Genomic DNA, 22,505 nt, shown 5'->3' with positions numbered 1-22,505 from the left:
CAAAAGTGAGACGAACTTTTAATGTTTCTCAGATCAGGGTCTTTGCAGATAAGATGCTTGAACCTTTCACCACAGTAAAGCATCAGTTGTTCGTTACAACATTCAGGTTTCCCGTTTTTTCTCTCGAAACATCGTCACTTCCTCGCAATGAATGTGTGAGGAATTTGATGAGAGATAAGGCAGCAGTAGAGATATGTTAGATGTTAGAAACTTCCAGATAAACACAGTAAGTAAACAAAAGGGTGGAGAAAGCAAGGACGACTGGGATGTGGGATAACAAAAAAAAAGAAGAGAAAACGAAGAAGGAATAAAATCAGAAAACCAAATGAAGGGTGAAGATGAGGAGGGTTGAGGGGAGTGTGAGGGAGGATGGGAGAAGGATGAAAAGGACAAGGAAGTGGGGGGGAGGAGGAGGAGGCAGAAAAAAAAGATAGTGGGGTAAATAAAAAAATAAAGAAAAAAACACACAGAAAGAGAAAATGAAGGAGAGAGGACCACGAGGGAGACAAAGACCTACTTGTCTCAAGTCACTGAAGGCCAGAAGCAACGTGTCACCCTGGAAGCCTGCGACCGGGCCGGCTCTGGCAAAACCTGTGGGAAAATACAAGCCCACCACCCCCAGTCCACCCCCGGAGAGAGGGAAGAGAGGAGGAGGAGGAAAAAAAAATAAGAGGGTGAAAAACAGAATAATAAAAGACCTGGTCGGATTTGCTATGCATCGGGATAGATTGGCAGACAAATGACAGCCTGGGGAGGAGGGGGGAGGAGGGAGGAGAGGAAAGGGGAGGGCAGGGTGTTAGAGTCATGTCGCTAGGTCTTGCTGAAAAAGAGTGTGTGCGTGCCTGTGAAAGTGTGTGTGTTTGGGGTGATGCAGACTTGGTGAAAGTGAAGGAGATAATGTCAGAGTTTTAAGGCTAGCGCGCGCGTGCGTGTGTGTGCGCATTGCTTGTACAGGGCTTAGCTGTTCGATTTTGAACCCAGACGTGAGGCCTGTGTGTGCGCGTCAGGGTCGTACGGAGTGTGAACTAGGGTCTTGGCGTCAGTTGGCTCAGTAAACAAGCCGAAGCGAGGGAACGAGAGGAGAGGAAAGAGGAGCGCCGTGGTGTAGAGAGGGAGCCAGAGCCAGCCTGTAGCTAATCTCTTTTACCTCAGGACACACACAGAAGCACAAGGCCATACACACTACAGCACTGATTACACGCCCGCCGTCTTCACTGACCCCAGAGACACACACACACACACGTCCTGCACATAAACTTTGAAGCCATCGCCTAAGCTAACCTTTTAAACGATTCTTCCACCCAAACTCGGTTCAACTTTCTCTTAATTTCTCCCTCTGCCGTCACTTAACAGGCACTGGTCTTGGCAGCAGCAACAGACCTATTACCACTCGCTCCCTTTTGAATATTTCAAATTAGTGACAAATCAAACCTGCTCTCTATCGCTCTTTAAGGGAAACGAAACAGGAAACCCATCACACCGGCTGTTCCTCCAGGCTTAGTGTTAGCAGACAGCAGTGCTTTGGGTACGTGGAGGCGCAGCCACTCGAGCAAAGCTTTCGCAACTTAAAAAGCCGGCCACAGCCCTGTTTCACACCACCTGTTCAACGTTTTCCTGCCCAATGCCGCTACACTTTATACAATCAGAGTAGCACGTTGGCTTGTTTTGTGCATTCAAACTTCCACACATCTTTTAACTTGCAATCATTGCTGTCAACGGACACGGGTAACATCTCTTTCACTACTAGTGATAACTGGCATGCAGTGCCAGTCAGGTCATTTGAACCGCCTCAACGAACCCTTTAGGGCACAGCTGTTGAACTCCAGGCCTCGAGGGCCGGTGTCCTGCAGGTTTCAGATGTGTCCTTGATCCAACACAGCTGATTTAAATGGTTAAATTAGCTCCTCAACATGTCTTGAAGTTCTCCAGAGGCCTGATAATGAACCACTCAGGTGACTCAGGTGTGTTGACCCAGGGTAATATCTAAAACCTGCAGGACACCGGCCCTCGAGGCCTGGAGTTCGACACCCCTGCTTTAGGGTCTGCTCAAGTCCAAGTGACATAAATTTCATCATCAGATGAAGAGCACTAGTGTCCTTGTGGACATTCGCATGCCTACCTGTATTACAGGGCACCAGTTATCCATGCACTCCTGGATATCTCCTCAAGCGGACTTAAAGGAAGTACAATCTACGCCTAAGGTGGTGCACATCCACAAGAGAGGGGAGTCACTGTACAGCCAACCATCCATCCAGACCTCCACCCTAAGGTGTTTTCTTGTGTCTCAGTGGCTTCCCTGCTCTTTGTTGTTGGGTTCAAGAAATGGTCAGATTCTTGAAAATCCCTGATTCTTTTTGTGGTTTTCTTTTAGCGAGTAGATCCTGGAGGTTATAATACATTTATGTTCATCTCAAACATACATTTTAAATACCTGCTTTGAACACGTAGCACCTTCTACGTTTGATTCTAACTCCCACGGTTCATTTGTTTCCTCCTTTCATCTCTGGATGTATTTCCCTGTAATATTTATATCTTGTCTTCATGTCTTCGCTCCCTTCTTCACCTTTGAACACGTCAAAGCTACAGCATCATTTGTAGTACAAAAAAATGACTTAGTTCTTTAACCTAGGTGCCGTGGCTTGTGCGCTTTACAAAAATGACTGGCCCTCTACATGTCCATGCGCAAACTGGAAATGAACTAAGGCAGCTTGGCGATGGCTTTCGAGAAACTGACTCTTTCCTAACTTGTTCATTTTGTATTTTTCACCCAGCATATACAAGATAATGGGAAAGCACAAGCCTGCATCCTCCGCGACGCCGTTCCCAAAGCCAGATAAGTGGGGATGGTCGCTTCACTAAGGCCAAAACAAAAACGTGGCTCATAAATCAGGTTTCCATCCCGGATAGTTTTGAGGTCAGGATTACGGATGCCCCGTTTTTCATCCTCGACTTTAATGTTTTTCATTTTATTCTCACTTTATCCATCTCCATGCTCTGCTTCTTTCTCTTAAGCCCCATCCACACAAAGCAATTCACTCGACGGGATTCACTTTGTAGCTGCCAGCTGGTGGCTGCTGTGGATAAACTCCGGACGCTAGTTTCCCACCCTGTCACACGTCCGTCTACAGTACCCGTCCCTCCCATTGGCTTTGCTTCAGGGTAGAAATTAGTTTAACCAGTGTCCGTCCACTCTGTGGCAGCGACAGTCACTGACGGCCTCTGGTCAACGGCCGGGTTTGAACGCTTGCTGCCCGCTGTGCCATGCTCGTAGCTTCACACTCTCATCCTCAACTCTTTTTCCTTCTCTCCATCAATACTCCTCTGCTTCTCTCAGAATCCGACATCTCATCTCCTCCCTTTTCCTCCCCACACTCCCCTGGTGATCGCATTCATTCATCTGTACCTTCCTTTTTCTCTTTATCCCTAGCCATCCTGAAATTCCTCCCTTTATTCAAACTCTAATCCCTCTTTCTTGTGCTCTCTTCCTTCACTTCCTCCTTTTTTTATTTAAACCTCACTGTTAATTTTCATTTAATCCCTCCTCTCATCCATGCTTTCTGCTCTTCCCTCTGTCCGTCTCATGTGCCCTCCTTCTGATTTTCATTTGATTAATTTCACAGCTCTTCCATTTAATCTCATTTTCTTTGTTCACCTGTCCCTCACCCGAAATCTGTTCTGTCCTTTAATTTTACCCACTCATTATTCCACTTTTTGCTTAAAGTTTTCTTCTTGTTGCTCTTGAACATTTAACACTTTTGTTAGTCATATTGCTGTTTTCACCGCACTCGTGCAGTGACTTTTTAAAAAAGCTTACATTACATTAAGTGTATTTATTTAAACACAATAAACACAATTATTTGCCCCCATTTCTTCCACTCAAACTGTCCATGCATCTTAAACTTCTCATTTCATCCCCCTTTCCCGTTCCTCTTCTTCCTTTTTTAGTACTTTCTCCTAATATTTAACCCCCTTTCCCATTATTATAAGGCATTATTCTGTCTTGCATTTCCACTTAAATTTTTAACTCATCTTCCACTTTCCTTTTCTTCCATCCATCTACTGTACCATCAGCTCCACTTTTTTCCCAGTTTGACTCCCACCCCTCCCAATCCATTCTGAAAAACTAACTCTGTAACCTGCTAACCCCTCCGCAGCACTGCATGCATGTCACTGCACATCACATCACCCACACGCTCTCAGTGACTCTAAGAACCTTGATCATGTAAAAACCGAGCCAGCGACGCGTCTCGCTCTTTCATTCCCTGCCCGCCTTTATCTGCAAGCTCTGCATCTTTGTGGCTCCGAACCAAGGAGAAGGAGGAGGGACAGGAAAGAAAGAAATGAGGAAGAGAGGGGGAGAGCCAGGAGGATGATGGGAAGGAGAGAGGAGGCTGGAGACAAGGAGGAGAGTAAGGAGACATTCGAGGAAAAAAAGATGGAAGAGCAAGAAAAATTAAGGATTTTTAGAGAAGGGAGTATCGAAGATGCTTTCCCTCAACCATGCAATTGGTTGTTCCATAGCGCCCCCTGTGCTCTCAGATGCAAAGTGCAAACATGGCTTACTTCCAGCTCATTTCATAAAAGCGGTCTCGTGTGATTAATGTCTTTGTGCGACTCCAAGACTTTTAATTCAAAGAAAAATGCATTTCATGTTAAGGAGATGTGCCTCCTCACTTTCATTTGGGCTAAAAAGTACATGTGTGCACGTGTGAGTGTGTGAATGAAAAACAAAGTGGAACAAAGAAAAAATGAAAGAGAAAGAAGAAACTGACAAAGAGAACGCAAAGAGGTGAAGAAAACAGTAATCTGACAAAACATTTCTCTTCGTAATTCGTGTGTCAACATAAATCAAACGTCCAACCATAAACTTTGTAAAGTTTGCAGAAAAGTAACAAACGATCATTCTGAAGGAAAAAAAAACAAAAAGACACAAAACCTTTTCACATATTTCTGTAAAAAAAAAAATGCTTCAACACAAAAACCCACTAATGAAATGCCCAAACATTTGCACTGCGACACTCACTCTCGCACTCCTTCACGTCGGTGTCGAGCTGGTGCAGAGCGCCCATGGAGATCTGTCGGACCTCCGGGTCAAGCAGGAGCTGCATGAGGGACGTGGAGATGTGCTTACAGGACGACATGCACGCAGTCTGCGCTACTTTACCCTGAGAAAGAGCGAGAAGACACAAGGAAAGAAGAAAGGAGTGAAGTGAGGATGCTGCATTTTCTTCTCTTGATTTCTAAACAGAAATGTAAAATGTGTCGTTTTTCACTGCTAGACTGAGCTCTCATATCTCATAACCAATGTGCATCAGAGGTTAATGAGGGTGATCTCTGCCTGTGCAGCTACAAAATGTGCCCAAAAACTAAACACAACTCAAAATTTCAGCTTTTTTTTTTAACATACACCCACACACAGCGACGACAAAGACGTGTGCTGCATTCAGGTGCAGTCAGAATGATGAAGTGGCATAATAAAAGAATAAAGGCAGGGGATAAGGAAGTGCATGACAAAACATTAATATAGAAACAACTTTGACTGGGTTCGATTTTCTGATTGTGTACATATATGTGTGTGTGTGTGTGTGTGTGTGTGTGTGTGTGTGTGTGTGTGTGTGTGTGTGTGTGTGTGGTCTCAGTGACAAGCTGTGGCCTCGTGTTTGACCTCTATGACTCCATACCAACAACATGGAGCAAAGAGATGAAAAGGGGGAAGAAGTGGTAAAAAACCCTTTACCACTTCTTCCCCCTTTTCATCTTAAAAAAAAAAAAAGGTTATGTGAAAGAGCAAAAGTTCAGTGGGAACCGAGAAAGAAAAGGGGAAATCTAGAGCTTGAGAAGATGATTAGTTTTCTTGTAATCTTTAAATAAACAATTTGTATGACTTAATTCCTCTTTCCTGAGTACCATCAACATAATTTTGACGAGATGTTGCTTTGAGAGAACTACTGAGAAAAAAAAGGGGAAATCAAGTCTATTAAAAGATCATCTTAACCTTGTAAACTCTGAGTGAAACGCCGAGCAGAGGAAGTTTCCCTGAAAGGCCTGATTACACATATTAATCCTGACGTGACTTTGATGTGTCCGGCTGACACCAACGCACTTTAGGGGTGATTAATAAGAAACGCGGGACCTTTCATTTCAAGCCCTGCATATTTAATTACCTTCATTAATCACACAGTGAAGCTAAACACACATGTATACATGCAGCATGTGCAAATACACACACACACAACATTTATATTTGTGTGAAGCATGAAGGTGCTGGTGTGAACCTAGTGTTTATACAGCTCTAATCACACATGTGACTCTGTTTCCTTGTGTCGTTTGCAAATATTCATACACAGCGAATAAATTGTTGATATCTTCCTGCAATTGTTAGCGTGCATTCGATGTCAAATTAATTGAATTTTAGTCGTTTTAGCTCTTTGCGCTCCGTTTAAAGCAGACTGCAAGTGTTTTCATCTGACCTGCCAATCAAAGGAAGGCAAACCAACACTGTGAGCAGTTATACTCCCACTTTCTTTATATGCTGATTAATTCAGAGTAAATTCTCATAGAAGCCATACCATGACATAAAAAGAAGCAAAACTCAGGACATTTACCCCCTGACCTCCCTGAACACATAAAACATTATGCTAAAACATAAGGAATCACAGCTAGCAGATAGACGATGGCATCAAAACCTACTTTGACCAGCCGGCAATCACACTGTGACCCAAAACACACAGCAAGTTTTCCCCACTGAATTCTCAGAAACCAGATGAAACATCAGGGCACCAGTTCCTGTTTCTATTCCTCTACGCGCCGTAAACTGTTAACCGTGACCGATATATCAGCGGGGGCCGTTAGCAGCCACATGCTGATAAATCTGTATCTGCATTTATAACGGCTCAATTTGTTCCTCCGCTCGTTACCAATACAGATATTTGGTGATTTAAAAATCCCATGTTCCAATATATAGGCTATTTTTTTCCCCCTGCTTGCAGACACACGAAAAATAAACCCTTCCCCAGCGTTTGTGACATGAAGGTAAAATTTAGCTGGACTTCACTGCATACGCAAAAGATGCTGCACAAAAAAAAAATACAGGAAAATTATTTAATTTAATTCATATGTCAGGAATTATTTAATCAGTAAGGATTTTAATCGGGGCTACATAATCACATTATAATAATAAGTTCCTATAAACGGCCCAAATTACACCCACAGAAAATCCTTGAGCACATCCTTAAAAAAAAAAAAAAAAAAAAAGACAACACAGCAAACACCTCAAAGACACTATCGAGGGCTGTCCATGGATGTTCCTGCAGCATGATTTTGTAGAGGGAAATTAACTGGCATCGATCCTTAACACATCAGACAACCCGAGCAGCAATTTCAGCAGCAGATCCCTTCAGCCTCGCTGTATGACGACACCAGAGGTCGTTCCTTCCTGCTCATCAGACTCTACACATACTGAACTGGACTAACTGCACTCCATCACTTTTTGTACACCACAACGTACATGTGCACCTACAATACCTGTAAAATCCTTTTAGTAACATTGGTGTTAATTTTAACTCTTTATTTATCCCTCCATTTCTACATTTCATTTTATACGGTTGCTTTGTTGTCTGTTTTGGCTGTGTGTACGCTGCTATGACAACTCAATTTCCCTCCAAGATTGATAAAGCTTCTCCAAATGCAAATTTAAGCAGTTCTAAATGTGAGGAAGTTACTCCTTTCATTTCGGCTTTTGGATAGTGGTTCATGGAGAAAAAACCCTTTTCTTTTCTCCGATGTTGAAAACAGGAGACACTCACTTTTTAACTAGTGCTCGTCTTGTGTTAAAGTCCCATCAAGTGGCTTTTGTTTCCTGCAGCGAAGGTAATCACAGAACCAGTTAACCTAACCAGCATGTCTTTGCACCCTGATGCAAACGTGAAAACTTGATTCAGAAAGACTCAAATTCAAACACAGGACCCTCTTGCTGTGAGGGGACAGTGCTAACCACCACTGTGCGAATGCTCTCATTTGTATATATTAAAAAAAAAACAAAAAACAGAAGCATAAACACATTTCTAATCATAACTTTAAAATCAGCGTTGTTTTTCTGCACACTGTCTACGCAATCTGGCGTCTAGACTGGGATGGAAACCTGCAGCGAATGTCCAAGCATTAATGAATGTACGAAACAAGCAGCACAGCACATTCATTATCCTTTCAATTGATCCCCTAGTAAAAATCCTGAGTAATGGCTGAGCTCCCAGACTTTTCCTATGGCTGAAAATACCCTCCCACCGATTCCCAAATACATCCAGGAAATGTGAAATTAAGGAAAAACAAAACAGAACATTAACAGACACATTAGTTAAAATTATTGGCTGTCATTAAGCAACGATTTAATCAAGACATTATTTTTATTTTAATGACACACTTTAATACCATTTCCTCTGTTTTCCAGGCAGCAACTCAACTCACTGCCGCTGTAATAAAACTGTTTCCCCTCAGAGATCCATAAAATTCATCTTATCTTATATAACAAACCCGACAGCAGCAAGAAAGAGAAAAGGAAAAAAAAAGATCTAATTGTAGCAGCGCATGAACTGAGATCCAAGTCAGGAAAGAGTCTGGAGAGCCTTCACCTCACAGGGAAAATCAAATTATACACAAGACACACACGTGCAAGCACATATTTTTGAGAAACACACACCTACGACTGGCCGGATATCCTCCAATACGACGCTGACCTCTGAACTCTGCGTGCACACAAACACAGAATACAGTGTTCGCACAACCTCGGGGGTCAATTATCATCGGGTGAGACCGAGCGTGAAATGAGCTAATTCTATTTACATGTCCTAAGCAAGGAATATCTGACACACACACACACACACACACACACACACACACACACACACACACACACACGTCTTTCTGACAAAAATGGCGTTGCCTTGGACTTCAGTACAGACAACTGGGAACGATTAGCCTGAGGCACAGTGGAGAAGAGGAAGGAGAGGAAAGTATAAGATGGGAAAGGAAAGGGGGTGAAAAGAAAAGGTGAGGGAAAGGGTGGAAGGTTGGGATTAAAAAAATAAATAAAAGCAGTGACAATTGAAGGGAAATGTGGGAAAAGGAATGGAAAAGAAAGAAAGCATGAGGAAAGGTAAGGAATGACTAGGAAAGAAAAGATAAAGGCAGGAAAGAGAAGACGAGCACAGGTGACAAGGTAACAAAGGGGGAAGGAAAAAGTTAAAAAGAAAAAGGGTGGGAACAAAAACAGAAGAAAAACAAAAGAAAAGCTGCTGAAAAGCGATTCCGCTCCCTGAAGACCAACACAGAGAGACTGAGGAGGAGCTTCTTCCCGCAGGCGATACGGTCTCTCAATCACACCACCACACAGTACTGACCCACACATACAGTTCTTACACACACACTGGACTTTCTGGACTTTGTTTTTGCACAACACTGGTCACTATATTCTTCATTTCCAGTTAATACTTGTACAGCTGCTGTTATTGTGTATATATTTATTTATATTTAGATTTCTTCATACATTCTTATATAGTTCTATATTGTGTATTTTGTTGTACAGTTATTTTATTTTCAACTTTAATTTATATATTTTATCTTATTCTTCCCAGTTAAATTTACCCTTCATTCTAATTTGTGTTGTACAGTTATTTCATTTTTAACCTTAATTTATATTTTATTCCTTCCTAGTTAAATTCACCCTTTTTAATTTTTCATATTTATTTCCTATCTTATTCATAGCCTTTTCCTTTTTTGTTTTCTTTAGGTCACGAGCAGTTGTCCAAGCATTTCACTACATATCGTACTGTGTATGACTGTGTACGTGACAAATAAAAATTTGAATTTGAATTTGAAAAGTGACAAAAGGAAGAGCAAAGTAAGAAAGGGTGATGAAAAAAGAAGGAAAATAAGAGGAAAGAGAAAAACAAGAACAGGTGAGCTGGGGAAAGGAGGAAAGGAACCATTAGGACAGCTGGAAGATGTAAATTTAAATAGATGTGATCAAAGGAAGAATGAAACTGGTTGAGTACTGGTGAGGAAGGAAGAAAGGGAAAAGAAAACAAGAAAAATGTAAAAGAGTGAAGAATTGAGGAAATGCAGGTAGCAAGGTGAAATAAGGCAAAGATGGAAAGAAGGAAAGAAAAGAAGAGGATGCAAAATATGAGGGGAGGTGAGCAAAGGAAAGGTAAGGTGAGGACAGAGGAATAAAAGGAAAGGATTCAAGAACATAAATATGTAGAGAAGAGGAGGTGGGAGAGAAGTTAGTAAGGAAGGAAGAGAGCCAAGAAAAGGAAACTAGAAAAACAAGTGATGCTTCTCCTCCATCCTCCCACCTCCATCCCTCCTTCTAACTAACGAGAGACGTTCATCAAAGAGCTCATTAAAATCTACTCAGCGCCTAACGGCTGAACAAATAGACCGAAAGAAAGAGCAGGCCAGGTGGAGGGAACGAGGTGAGGGGAAAGGATGGGGACGAGACTGGCGGGGTCAGGCGGAGAGACAGACGACGGGTGGTGGTGAGTAATCAAGAAAGAGGAAGGAAGAGGAGGAAAGCACAGTTGAAAAAAACCAAACATCTGCTCGTCCCACTGTTCAGGATATGAAAATTCACCTTCAGGTGCTTTCGCACACGCATTAATCTCCGACGTTAATATTTAATCGTTTTTATGTGCGGGAAACCTACAAATCGCTCTACGCTGTGATAAACCTGCTGTTTGCTTCCTTCCAACAACTAACAGCAGAGAAAGTGGAGAAAGGCCTAGTGTTGCTTCACTAGGCCTGTGTGAGGGGAAATGATGGGTATGTGACACATGCTAGTGCCACATTAACAATAACACATCCAACTGTGAGTTTGACCACCTGATATCTAATACTTATGTTCACAGTGCTAACACAGTGCTAACTGCTAACAGTTTCCATCTAGTCAGGTAATGTCCACCCTAAATGCTTCCATAGGAATTAAGGAGGTAAATAGCAGCCAGGTCCTGCTAATTAATGCATTTAATTAACTGATCATCAGCAGATGTGAATACCTCTATAAAAGGTACTCACAGTACACAATGCCGCAATATTCCCAGGAACTAGCCCAAGTACTACATCTGACTCTAAAGGGCTCAGTTAGCATGGCAAATGTTAAAGTTTGTGACACTACAATTAAAATGTTTGAATGGATTGTCAGCAGAAAGGCCCTGCAGCACGGCTTAGGCTTGCAAAGTTGCATATGAACAAACTACAAGGCTTCTGGAACAATGTCCTTTGGGCAGAAGAGACCAGACTGGAGATGTTGGGCCATAATGCACAACAACACATCTGGAGAAAACCAAACACAGCATATCAGCAGAAACACTTCATACCAACTATCAGCACGGAGGTGGAGGCGTGATGATTTGGACACCTTGCAGTCATTGAGTAGGCCATGAATTTCTCTCTAGAAGAAGTACTCTATAGCAAGAATGTTAAAGTCATTTCACATTGTGAGCCACATACAGAGCCAGACCAGTAAAACTCCCCAATGTCTGTCTGTGACTGTAAATGCATTTAACTACACATTTAATTCCCCAGAGGTGTTAATATGAGGGAAAGAAGTGTGATTTCAACAGCATGTCTCAGTTTTTCTACACAAATAAAGGTGTAAAAATACAGAACAAAGTTCTGGCTGCTCATATATTTCTATAGTAGAAAGACTATCTACTACTTCACTTTAGTATAGTATGAATGCCTGCGGAGGAGATCTTTATCAATAGGAAAAGTTGTAAAACCTATGAAAAATGTTCTAATCACTATGTACTTAACTGACAAATATACATCTGGTGTCAATACTAGAGACACAGTTATTTGATCAACTGTGAATATAAAATTATATTAAGAGCAAAGCTTTAAAGCCCCTAAAAAAATCTTAAAGTAGTTTTTTTTTTTTTTTTTATATCTGGCTCATGTTGATTGTCAGCTTCCAGCACAGCAAACTTGAGAAGAAAGTGTTCAGGTTATTCATGGTCTTGCTTTGTGGGGGTAAATAAATGTGTAAGTGTGGCCACATGTATTACTCCAGCAGTGACTGAGGCAGAACAGGTACCTGAATACAGGCCAAATAAACACAATGATTTTCCCTTCATTTAATCTTAGATCGTGTTCAAGCTAAATTTAATCAGTTACTTTTAATAAAAACATTCATGTTTATGGATCTGTTAGAAGCACCAGAGCCTCACATGTAAAAGCGTTCAGCATTATAGACTCATGTGCAACTCCCCCCTTTTTTTGGACAGAGCTTGTTTTTGAAGTGCCCCCATCTGAATTCAACTGCAGTCTCATAATGCTAAAAGCAGGTTGAGTTATAAACACAACAGCACCGTAAGTCAGCGCTTCACAACGCCACAAACGTACTGATTCACAACTCCTGGAACTGATTCGACATGGTGTATAATATGCTCTCTGTCCATCCAGAAACCTGTCAATCATACGAACAGCCACGCAGCGCAGCCAAAAGTCAAGAGGTGGGATCACAGCAAAAAAAAAAAAAAAAAAATGACACTGCAGGGCGACACCCGGCTGTAGTGCTTCTTCACCTAAATCTGCGTCTGGGGGATACGAGATTGAGCGCTCCGGGTAAATCTGAAGGGTTACAGGTGCTTATTCTGATTAATGACCTGAAAAAAATACTATAAAAGGGGGGATATACTGATGTGTCTGAGACCGTGCAGGGCGCAGGCCCAGGTTAAGGCTTGTGGAACAATCACAGATTTCTGCACCAGGCAGGTATTTGTTCATGTCACTCAAGAAACACCACAAAAATGAAGTCTGGACTTTTGTGCATTTTTGTGAGTGATTTTTTCCTTCTTTTCTTTGACTGTAACCTTGACACACAGACACACAGATACACAGAACCAATGCAAGCAGCTTTACTTCAAGGACTACAAACCACATTTGATCTGACAGACACCAGGGTTGGAAATTTCTTTTGTCTTTTGAAGCGGCTGGTAAACACATTCTTCACATTGGCCTTTTCCCTTTGTTTCATTAGAGCCTGTTTTAGAAATCTGAAGAAAGTGAGTACCAGACATCAGGCTTGGGCGGTATCCATCTTTTCATACCTTCCTGACATCACACAGGGTGTTTTTAATGGCACACAGTGGCCTTTGTGCAGCTTTTGTACGGTTGTCTTTGTACACCACCACAGTGTATTGTAAATGAAACATAATCAAAATATGTGATTGAAGTGCTGACTTTTAGCTTTAATTCAAAGGGTTTTACAAACATTTTGTATCAACTCTTTGGGAATTACACATTTTTTCCTGCAGTTGTTCATCTTTAGAGGCTCAAACTTAATGTGACAATTGACGGGTGGTTTCATGGCCAGGTGAGATATGTTCTCTTGTGATTTTGTGTTAAATGAAGCAGATATGACATCTGAAGTTGATTCTAAATGTCGAGTTTGTATTTATAGCTTTTTACTATAATTTTAAAGCTGACCGCCGTTAAGCGAAAAACACCCGAGTAAACCAATCAGCGAAAACTTCAAAACTGTAATTCCCTGGACTTTGAACAATCATCTATGCACTGCCTTTAGTAAGTCCAGAATGGGGCATGAAGACATCACCTCGGCCTCTCACCCCTTCTTTAGCTCCCTGTCTGTTTTAGAATTGATTTTAAGATTTCATTGCTTACTTTTAAGGTTTTCAACAGACTTGCATGTTTGTATCAGTCTGAGCCGTTTCACACTGATAAACCTGTAAACGCTGCAGTTATCTTACCAGTTCCTCTAACGCACGCCTAAAACCAAGAGGTGATTGAGCTTTTACAGCAGCAGCACCAAATCTATGGGATAATCTACCTCTCCGTATCCACACAGCTCAGACAATACACTCGTTTAAATCTTTATTCGCCTAGGCATTTGGTTCCAGTGCAGCATCCTTAGATTATTGCATTTTGTGTTATAAATTTATTTTATTTTTATCAAATGTTATTCATTGTGTTTTAAATGTTGTGTTTCCTGCTCAATTGTTCTGGATTTCAGTGCAATGTTTGATGGCGCTATACAATTTTAATGTACAGCACTTTGGTTACCTCTGTTGTTTTTAATATGGTATATAAATAAATTTGACCTTGTGCAGCAGCCAAACGGCTCATTGTTAAAAAGAAATGAAGGCACTGGCCAGCTGAGCTACAGCAAAAGGCCTGAAAGACCAGAAAATACAACTAAAGTGGATCACAGATTTATTTCTGTGGTTATGAAAATAAACCTGTGTATCACTGTCAAGATCTGCAATCAGGAGACGCTTATACAGAAGCTGTACAACAAGACGCAAATCACTGGCTACACTAAAGACCACAATGGTCAGATTAGACTTTGCTAGAAAACATTTAAAACATGTTAGACAAATGAATCCAAGATTAACTTGTACCTGATGGGAAAAGAAAAATACAGATGACAGAAACAGCTCGTGATGCAAAGCTATACTATGCATCTAACATGGTGAAGGCTGTGTTATGGTGTAAGCGTGTATGGCTGCCAGTGGAACTGTGTCACTAGTGTTTACTGATGCTGTAACTGCTGATAGAAGCAGCAGAATGAGTTAGTAAGAAGCGATTCTTTCTGCTCGGATTCTACTAAATGCTGCAAAACTGATTAGACAGAGCTTCACAGCGCAAATGGATAACGAACCAAAAGCTACCCAAGAGTTTTCAAGGCAAGGAAAAGGACATTCTTCAATGGCCTTTTGTTTCTATGTTCTGGCATTTGTTGTGAAGCAGTTTGGAATAAATATCACACAATTTATTTATTCAAATAGAATAAAATTCAATTAATTAGTGCTCCGGACTAAAAAACTAAAAAAGGAAAATGCTTGAATTTCACTCAGCAAAGCCGACACACACTTCTTGGATCGTCTGTACCACACAGCAAGCCATAAGGTTAGTCAGCTAACCCATTGGACAGTGGAAAAGCTGGGTGCTTCAACTGGGAGATACACCAGGGGAAGGAACACAGCGAGTTTTTCCCAAAGAAATGCTCAGTGCTTAAAACAGAATAGGTTAAGGCGATTAACGAGCATCTTTCACATTACACTCTGACTTTAACAAAATCAACCCAACAGTCAGAAACAACCTTCAGCTGTCTCTCATTGATGATGATGATGATTACGATGGGTCTGTGTAGTCACCACACCAACACTCGTGCATGTAGAAGGACATTGACCTGTGCCCTCGTTACATAAGGAGGTGTGACATTAAATCATTGCTTGACGGATTTATAATGAATCTCGGAATAATATTATTAATTTATTGAGTCAATGAGGAATTTATACAATAACTCTTTCACCACAACTGATCCCTGACATCATTGTCCATGTTTGATCTCCAAGTCTGTGTCAACAGAGTACAAAACAACTTTTTAAAAGCAAGCAATCCGCACAGCTTCTTCCTTTCGGCCTGTTTGGCTGCCTCACTTTTATCAACTGGACTAAACCCCAAAATACTCCCAAGTTACTGGTTACTAACTTGCAATTGACAACTTTCACAGCTCACTGAGCTCAGCTGCTTGTCCACTGACAGAATCTGTCCTCTTTAATAGAGGACTGTTGGGGTTTTTTTGGACAACGTTGAAGGAAATTACATAATTTCCTCAGGACAACAAAAAAGTCATGCTGTGCAGATTTGTAAATAGTCTTCTTTACTAATACACATCGATACCGCCCAAGCGTACCAGATATGCTCTAGTCAAGATTGGATAACTCTCAGATAGAGAGTTAAATATCAACTGTTTATACACAGTTATAATACATAACAAAGGTTTCATACTATGACTGAACCTACAACAAAATGACAATTTAACCTGCCAAAATATGTGGTTCAGTAGTTGAAACAAACAGAATTGTGCCCCCATTTCCTTCCCTGGTTGGGACAGAGATAACACCGATTCAGGCAAACGTGCATCACTCTCTTTTCATCTTGCATGCTGGTCGATGCGTTCTAGTGAGGAGATTTAAGGTCAGGGTTGAGGGTTAACAAGGTGAGTCAGGGGTTTGTAAACATCACTCCATCACAACAGCAGCCCAGATACTCACCGGTAAGGTAGCGTGTTCTATGGGTGTTCCCTAAAGCAAGAAACATAAACCAGGATATTTAGCACAGGGCAAAGCATCAGAAGTCATGTGTTCTTAATGGAAGGAAAAAAAAAAAAAAAAGAGTGGAAGGAGTATATAATGGCTGCCTGGAAACAATCCTCCTCAATCAAATCACTGCAAGGACATTGGCAGCTTTTTCTACCTCAGTGTGTGTATATATTACACACAGGCCCTCGAGATGAAGCTAATCTGGCTTTAACTGGCACTTTGTGCAACGTGCTGAAGCACCACGCAGATCTGGTGGACACAACGGCGGCAGCAGTGGCCAAAACATCTCAGAACACTACAGAAAAATGATCTAAGTGCCCATAAACCATAAAACCGAAGTTTGCTCTCCAATATTCATGTGACTGTTTTCACTCCAGAGGACTTTTCACGTCGTCCCCCTTCTGCTTTTAAAATTTGAGCCCAATTCGATTATGATCCTTTTTCTAAGTAGGTAGTATTAGTCTTTGGATAAAGGAAACGCTTTCCTTTCTAGGAACTGAAACTGAGGCATGAGACGAATAAGTGTAATCTTTCCTGTGGCTGTTCAGGAAATATGAGCCAAGTACCTTTAGAGCTTTTACATTTAATACTAATAGGTTTAGAGCTGTTTAAACAGCTGACACAAGCATGTGCAAAAATATAGCGAGCTGATCGCTGCAGGAATGTTTCTGTAACATGCTGCTCCTTCACTCCATAAATATCGGATTGGGGTTCGTATGTTTGTGCTGTTTTCAATGTCCTTACTGTTGGCTGCATAACATCCAGGACTTTATATTTGGATGCTTTATTTCCTTCCCATTATCGTCCATCAAACAGTCTGCTTCAAAGCTTGGAAATGGTGCAATATATTAAAAAAAGGATCATTCACAGTATTCCATCAAAGTAAAATCCATGAGTGGGAAGCACTGCGAAGCCCTGAACTTGAGTTCATGAGTTGAAGCTGGTCTTAATTTGGCTGATGATCTAAGGTCGTCCAGAAAATTGTGGCTTTGAAAGTGTATGACAGTCAAAGTACAGGAAGTCCGTAATAATCTAATTTAATTAGTTTAACAATTTAATTCAGATTGGCTTTCAGTACTAATACTAGAAGCCATTAAAAATGTTTTAGATGTTATTTTGTGGACTTGGAGAAGACATTCAACTGCATCCCTCAGTGAATCCTATGGGGCTTAATAGTTGATTGCACAGTATTTAGGTTTCATGTTATGTGCCATTTGGTCCATGTAAAAATACAGGGCTTGACATTGCCACCAATAAGTTACTCATACTGGGCTCATAACGTCTATGGACAAAATTTCAGGCACAGCTAAAGATCAGAGAACATCCTAAAGATCACGTCTGCTTCCTGCAGATGATGTGGTCGGCATGGCTTCATCAAGCAACGACTTCCAATTTGCACCAGGATGGCTTGACTGGGATGGGAATGAGCATCTGCAAGTCTGAGGCCACAGCTGTCAGCCAGAAAAGGGTGAAGTGCTGGTTCAGGGTTGAAGATCCAAGTATCTAGGTGTCTCGTTAATGAGTTGGGGAAAGTGGTTAGATGGACCTACAGTGATGTGCTGGAAAAGAGCCAGTTGAGCTGGACTGGACCAACTGAGACGCTTCCTTGGTGAGGGTTTTTGGGTAGTGTGCAAAACTGACGACACACTCTGGAAAAATCAACAGAAAGCATCTTTTGGCTGCATACCTTTGTACCACCCCAGAAGTAGGAGGTTTAGATATCTCTTTTAAATGCTGCTGCTCCCTACTCGCATAGACCCAGACACACAGTAGGACATGAATAAAGGGGCAGTATAAACGTATTTGTTAATTTATGCCCCTATAAACCTGTTTACGCACTTTAGTAGTATCCAATTCATTTCTGTGAAACCTTACTCTTTCACACAATCACCTCTTAATCTAGGAGGTCATACCACCCAGCATCATAGGTTCATAGCATCTGATCTGCTTAGGAGGCCCCACACTGGGTGTTAACGTGTGTGTGATGGGGTCATGTCCAGGGCTTGTGGGGGTGCAGAAAAAGCCTCTTAGAAATGCTAGAAAACACTTGGTGCATACATGTGTGGGTGCTTATGGCCTTGTGACCCTCTGGGACTAAATCTGCGTGCAAAATCACCTTAAAGCTAATGTGTGTGTGTCCGTGTGTGAGTGTATTTCTGTGTGTGGTGTGTAGGCTCTCAAATCGGTTTGTCTGCTTAAATGATCAAAACAGCTGATACAAAATCCAATTTCAGGCTTTAAAATTCAGTTGTTTGTTTGTCATTAAAAGCTGAGCGGGTTAATCCCATTTTACTTTTTAAATTAACCCAAAACAGTAGATTCAGAGTGGGAACAACATAGCTGGGATATTAAGCTCTGTCCGCTTTTCTGCTCAGCATGCAGTACAATGCCCCTCTATTTTCTTCAGTTCCTTCTGAAGGCTTTGTATAAACGATAAACGTAGCGAACATGATGCCATTCACACATTTTGGCCGTTACCATCTTGTTTACTTGAAACTGAAAAGTGAGCGTATTTGGACAACAGTGCAGTGCTGCGACATTAGCACTGATTTGAGGTTTGGCTAGTGAGAAACAGAGCAAACACTGGACCCGCTGCTTCTACAGCCCTGTCCAGTTACCCTCGAGTAACTGCCCGTCTCCTGGCATCTCCTCTGCACTCTTGAGACTGTGCAGGGAGACACAGCACACCTTCTTACAACATCACGTAAAGTACTAGAGAAGCTGAATATCTGTGCAACCTGAATGGGCTTCAGGCGAACTCGTGCTACTAGTAGTGAAAAAGCCGCTAACAATAAGGAAAGTTGGAGGGGAAAATGGAAAGAGCAATGATGTGTGGCCACCATCTGCAAACCATTGTCTTTTTTGGAAGGATGTCCTGTCGTCGCCTTTCCAGTCACTGCTGTCACTTTTATTTGCACCAAAGCAACTAAAATGGATTCACAATGGCTTCTGCTTCCTAGTGTGGGACTGGTATGCCTGAACTTTAACCCTACTTAGTGTAGGTTTCACTGTCATGATCAAGCATTCCTTTCATTTTCTTTGAACAGTATAATTATTTCTTTCCACTTTAGAAACACTTTAAAATGTGGAAAATTGCGCTGTGATATCCTGACCTGAAGTGTAATGTCATTAAAGTTGGGCAGCAGCATCACCAGCATGAGTCTGTATATAATCGAGTGGTCCTGACCCAACCAGCTCCACTAAGCTTATTAAAATAAGCTTAGCGGAGCCCATGTTAACGACCTAACCTGTAACAAGCTGATCCTTTAACGAAGTAAAGCAGATTGTGCTGCCCTGTGATGCGTCATGCTAACACGAAGCGAGACGGACAAATGAACACAACGGCACACTCAGAGTAAATACAACACGTGTGAAACACAGTGCTACTAAACCTCCTTTTTGTAATTTAGAAACATTTCACATTAATCTCACAGGGGGGGGGCGCTGTGAGGCTGTTTTATGATGACCTTAGGACGACCTCATGTCTTGGGCACAGGAAACGATATTCCTCTCTTCCTAGTGAGATCGATTCTCGTAATGGTGGCCAAATTCATAGCAGAGCCCTAAACGAGTTCAGTTTCATGATCATTAATATGCAAATTGTTGTCACAAATCGATCTGTGGCCATGACTACTGTTCACAGAGAGTTGGGGACGGCTGCAAGCACAACACTGGAAGACGGTGAAAGATGCTGTCTTAAGGCCTCTCTGTGTTGTACCGTCTGCTTAGCAGGCGGTTGTTTCATCTCTCTGATAAACACTTTAATGACCCACATATTGTGAACACTACAACATCCACCATACCTGCTGCTAAACCGAAGCACGCTGTATACACTTAGGATGTCAACTTAGTTCATTCTGGCCAACAACACCCGGACCTGCCAGAATCCCCAAGTTTTGTACATTTGTTTCTGTAGCAATTTGAGATTCATCTTTAAAAACTTTTTAAGAAAGCTTATCAATTTTACTCCTCACTTTCATTTTAAAACATTACATTCTCGTCTTCTTTTACTTAAATTCATTTTAAGTTATAATTTAATCGCTGTCTGCTGTAGGACAGCACGATAATCGTTGTTTGCACAGTTTCATCACAGAAAGGAGGTCCTGGGTGCCTGAGTGGGTTGTCTCGTGGTACTCTGGTTTCCTCCCACAGTACAAAGACATGCAGTTAGTGAGATTAGGTTCACTGGTGAATCTAAAATGTAATCTTATGTGTGGAATGTGAGTGTGAATGACTGTACGTCTCCCTGTGTTGCGACAGACTGGCAACCTGTCAGGGTGTACTGATCTCGCCCTGTGGCAGCTGGGCTGCAGCCCCACAACCCTGACCTGGATAAACTGGATGGAAAATGGATGGATGGAGCACTGTTATAGTTATTTAGTTCTTTATATTTGCAGGTGAGATTTGCAGATTTCCTTAGTTGTGCTGAATGGCTCGATTCTCTGTTCTGGTGTTCCAATGCTGTAAAGTCTATAGTGTGTGTGTGTGTGTGTGTGTGTGTGTGTGTGTGTGTGTGTGTGTGTGTGTGTGTGTGTGTGTGTATTCATGTGTTTACTAACAGGCAGATTGGTGAAGACACTGAAGGTGCTCTTAAGAAAAGCAATCAGGTCAATCAGGTAGTCGCTGGCAGCCAGATTCTCGCCTCCGGGCACCGCAGCCATCCAGTCGTAATCAGCCAGCTGCAGGAACTGGTCAATCTTTGCATTCAGGCTGGTGTAGATCTCCGCCTCTGCAGCATGACGAGCATCCTGCGAGAGAAGATTGTAACCAACAGAGAATTTTAAAAAAGGAAAAGAAAAAAAGGAAAAGTATCATAGAATTTACAAACTGGAGACACGTGCGTGCCTTCATGTTGCAGACAGACAATGCATGGCACGATAAACAAACTGTGTGGAAAGGAGGAAAAAGAAAGGAAGAATGGGGGAATAAAGAAAAAGTAAAACAGCTGGGGAGAAAAGAGGAGACAGAGGAAGAAAGAGCAGCCTTACCTTAAAGGTGGAGGTGCCGTACAGCTTGGTAGCATTTACTGTGTCAGGAGGAACATTGGTTATGTTTGATATGAACTCCTCCAGGAAGTGGCAGCTCTGCTCCAGGTGAGTGGTGTTAATGATCACCTGCACCAACTACACAAACAGGACAGACATGTAGCCGGTCATCTTTGGATTCTTTCTCCTTTTGTTGTGTAGTTCTTTTTCCTCACATTTTTTCACAATGTGTCATCTTTTGCAAGTGGAACATATTGAACAGTTCGACTTTTTTTTTCCAGCATCTGGGCAATTTTTCGATGAAATGGGCCGAGAGCTCGCCAAAAAGCCAAATATCAAACATACCACCGAATTTAAAAGTATAATGTCTCCTGTGGACCGTGTGGGATACGTTTGCCACGTTTACTGATATTTCTTAGGTTAAAAAGTACAAACGGTTACTTGATTTTTGGCTTTAATCGTGAATTTTTATGCGTTAATCGAATCCAAACTGCAATACGTGCAATGACAGGAGCAAACGGGTGTGCAAATGCATTCACATTCTGCAACAATCAGTCTAGTGACTTCCTCATAAGCCTTAATTTGAACAACAAATAGAGCTTTGTGATTCTTAGATGAACTTGTTTAATAAAGGATGCAGACATGCTGAATTTTCCATAACACGTCGTCTTATCATTACATCCTGTCCCCATGAATTAATGATGTTTGTGCTCTAGTGTAGCCGCTGAGCATGAAAATAAACAGCAACGGAAAGTGGAAAATATTAAATCATTACTTCACATCACATTCTGCAGCGATGGGACAACAATAACAGTGGGCCGAAAAGAGGAAATGTCTGTTTTTGGGAAAGTAAATGAGCTGGAAATGCTGAGAATCGCCATTCTGAGTAAGAGAACTACTCTGAAGTTGTGCAAGCGACTTTAGAGTAACACGTTCACTCTGAGAAGGTTATTACAAGTGTCAGGGGTGACAAAAGTTGCACTTGCCAAAGAAAACAACATAATAAAAGATAGAATCAAAAACATAAGACTTCACTTGTTTACTGGCTCACATCACTGCAAAAATCCCCCATTCAGAGGCCATTATTGTAACACAAGTCTAATGAGCATTTGTTCAGTAGAGCTCTGTCTCCATCTCTTCATAATTTCACTGTCATTACTGGCAATGTTATTTGTTCTCTCAACTTGAGCAGCTTTGCATGAGTCCCAGCTCAGAATAATCCTTGTTTATCTTATAGTGGGTCTTGGTGCAGCTCCTCTGTTCATCCTCTGACACAAGCTGCTTTAGTTCCTCTTACTTTGCAAACAGCAGGGTGGGCCCCACTGCTGGGACCGAAACTATGTTCAGTGAATAGGGTTTTTCGACCCCACTGCACATGCTTCTGACTGCAACTCAA

The 22,505-nt window shown here is 41.7% G+C and overlaps 1 protein-coding gene across 2 annotated transcripts in view; it reads right to left on the bottom strand.

Moving 5' to 3' along the window:
* Positions 1-22,505, bottom strand: part of exoc6b (exocyst complex component 6B) — a 131,047-nt gene that overhangs the window by 37,502 nt on the left and 71,040 nt on the right. Inside the window, exons 17-21 of one of the 2 annotated variants that reach the window (XM_085349182.1) lie at positions 21,113-21,247; positions 20,684-20,872; positions 16,077-16,106; positions 5,024-5,165; positions 518-591 (exon numbers count right to left, since the gene is read on the bottom strand). In XM_085349182.1, coding sequence (XP_085205308.1) covers positions 518-591; positions 5,024-5,165; positions 16,077-16,106; positions 20,684-20,872; positions 21,113-21,247 — 570 coding nt within the window. The remainder of the gene's footprint in view (positions 1-517; positions 592-5,023; positions 5,166-16,076; positions 16,107-20,683; positions 20,873-21,112; positions 21,248-22,505) is intronic. The other variant, XM_085349192.1, reaches the window with a different exon arrangement.

Source organism: Diplotaxodon limnothrissa, linkage group LG3 (genome assembly GCF_057381915.1).
Source record: "Diplotaxodon limnothrissa isolate DT_005_m linkage group LG3, D_limnothrissa_male_GT1.1, whole genome shotgun sequence".
In the NCBI taxonomy this organism is placed as follows: domain Eukaryota; kingdom Metazoa; phylum Chordata; class Actinopteri; order Cichliformes; family Cichlidae; genus Diplotaxodon; species Diplotaxodon limnothrissa.
This window is presented reverse-complemented; position numbering and strand designations above follow the sequence as displayed.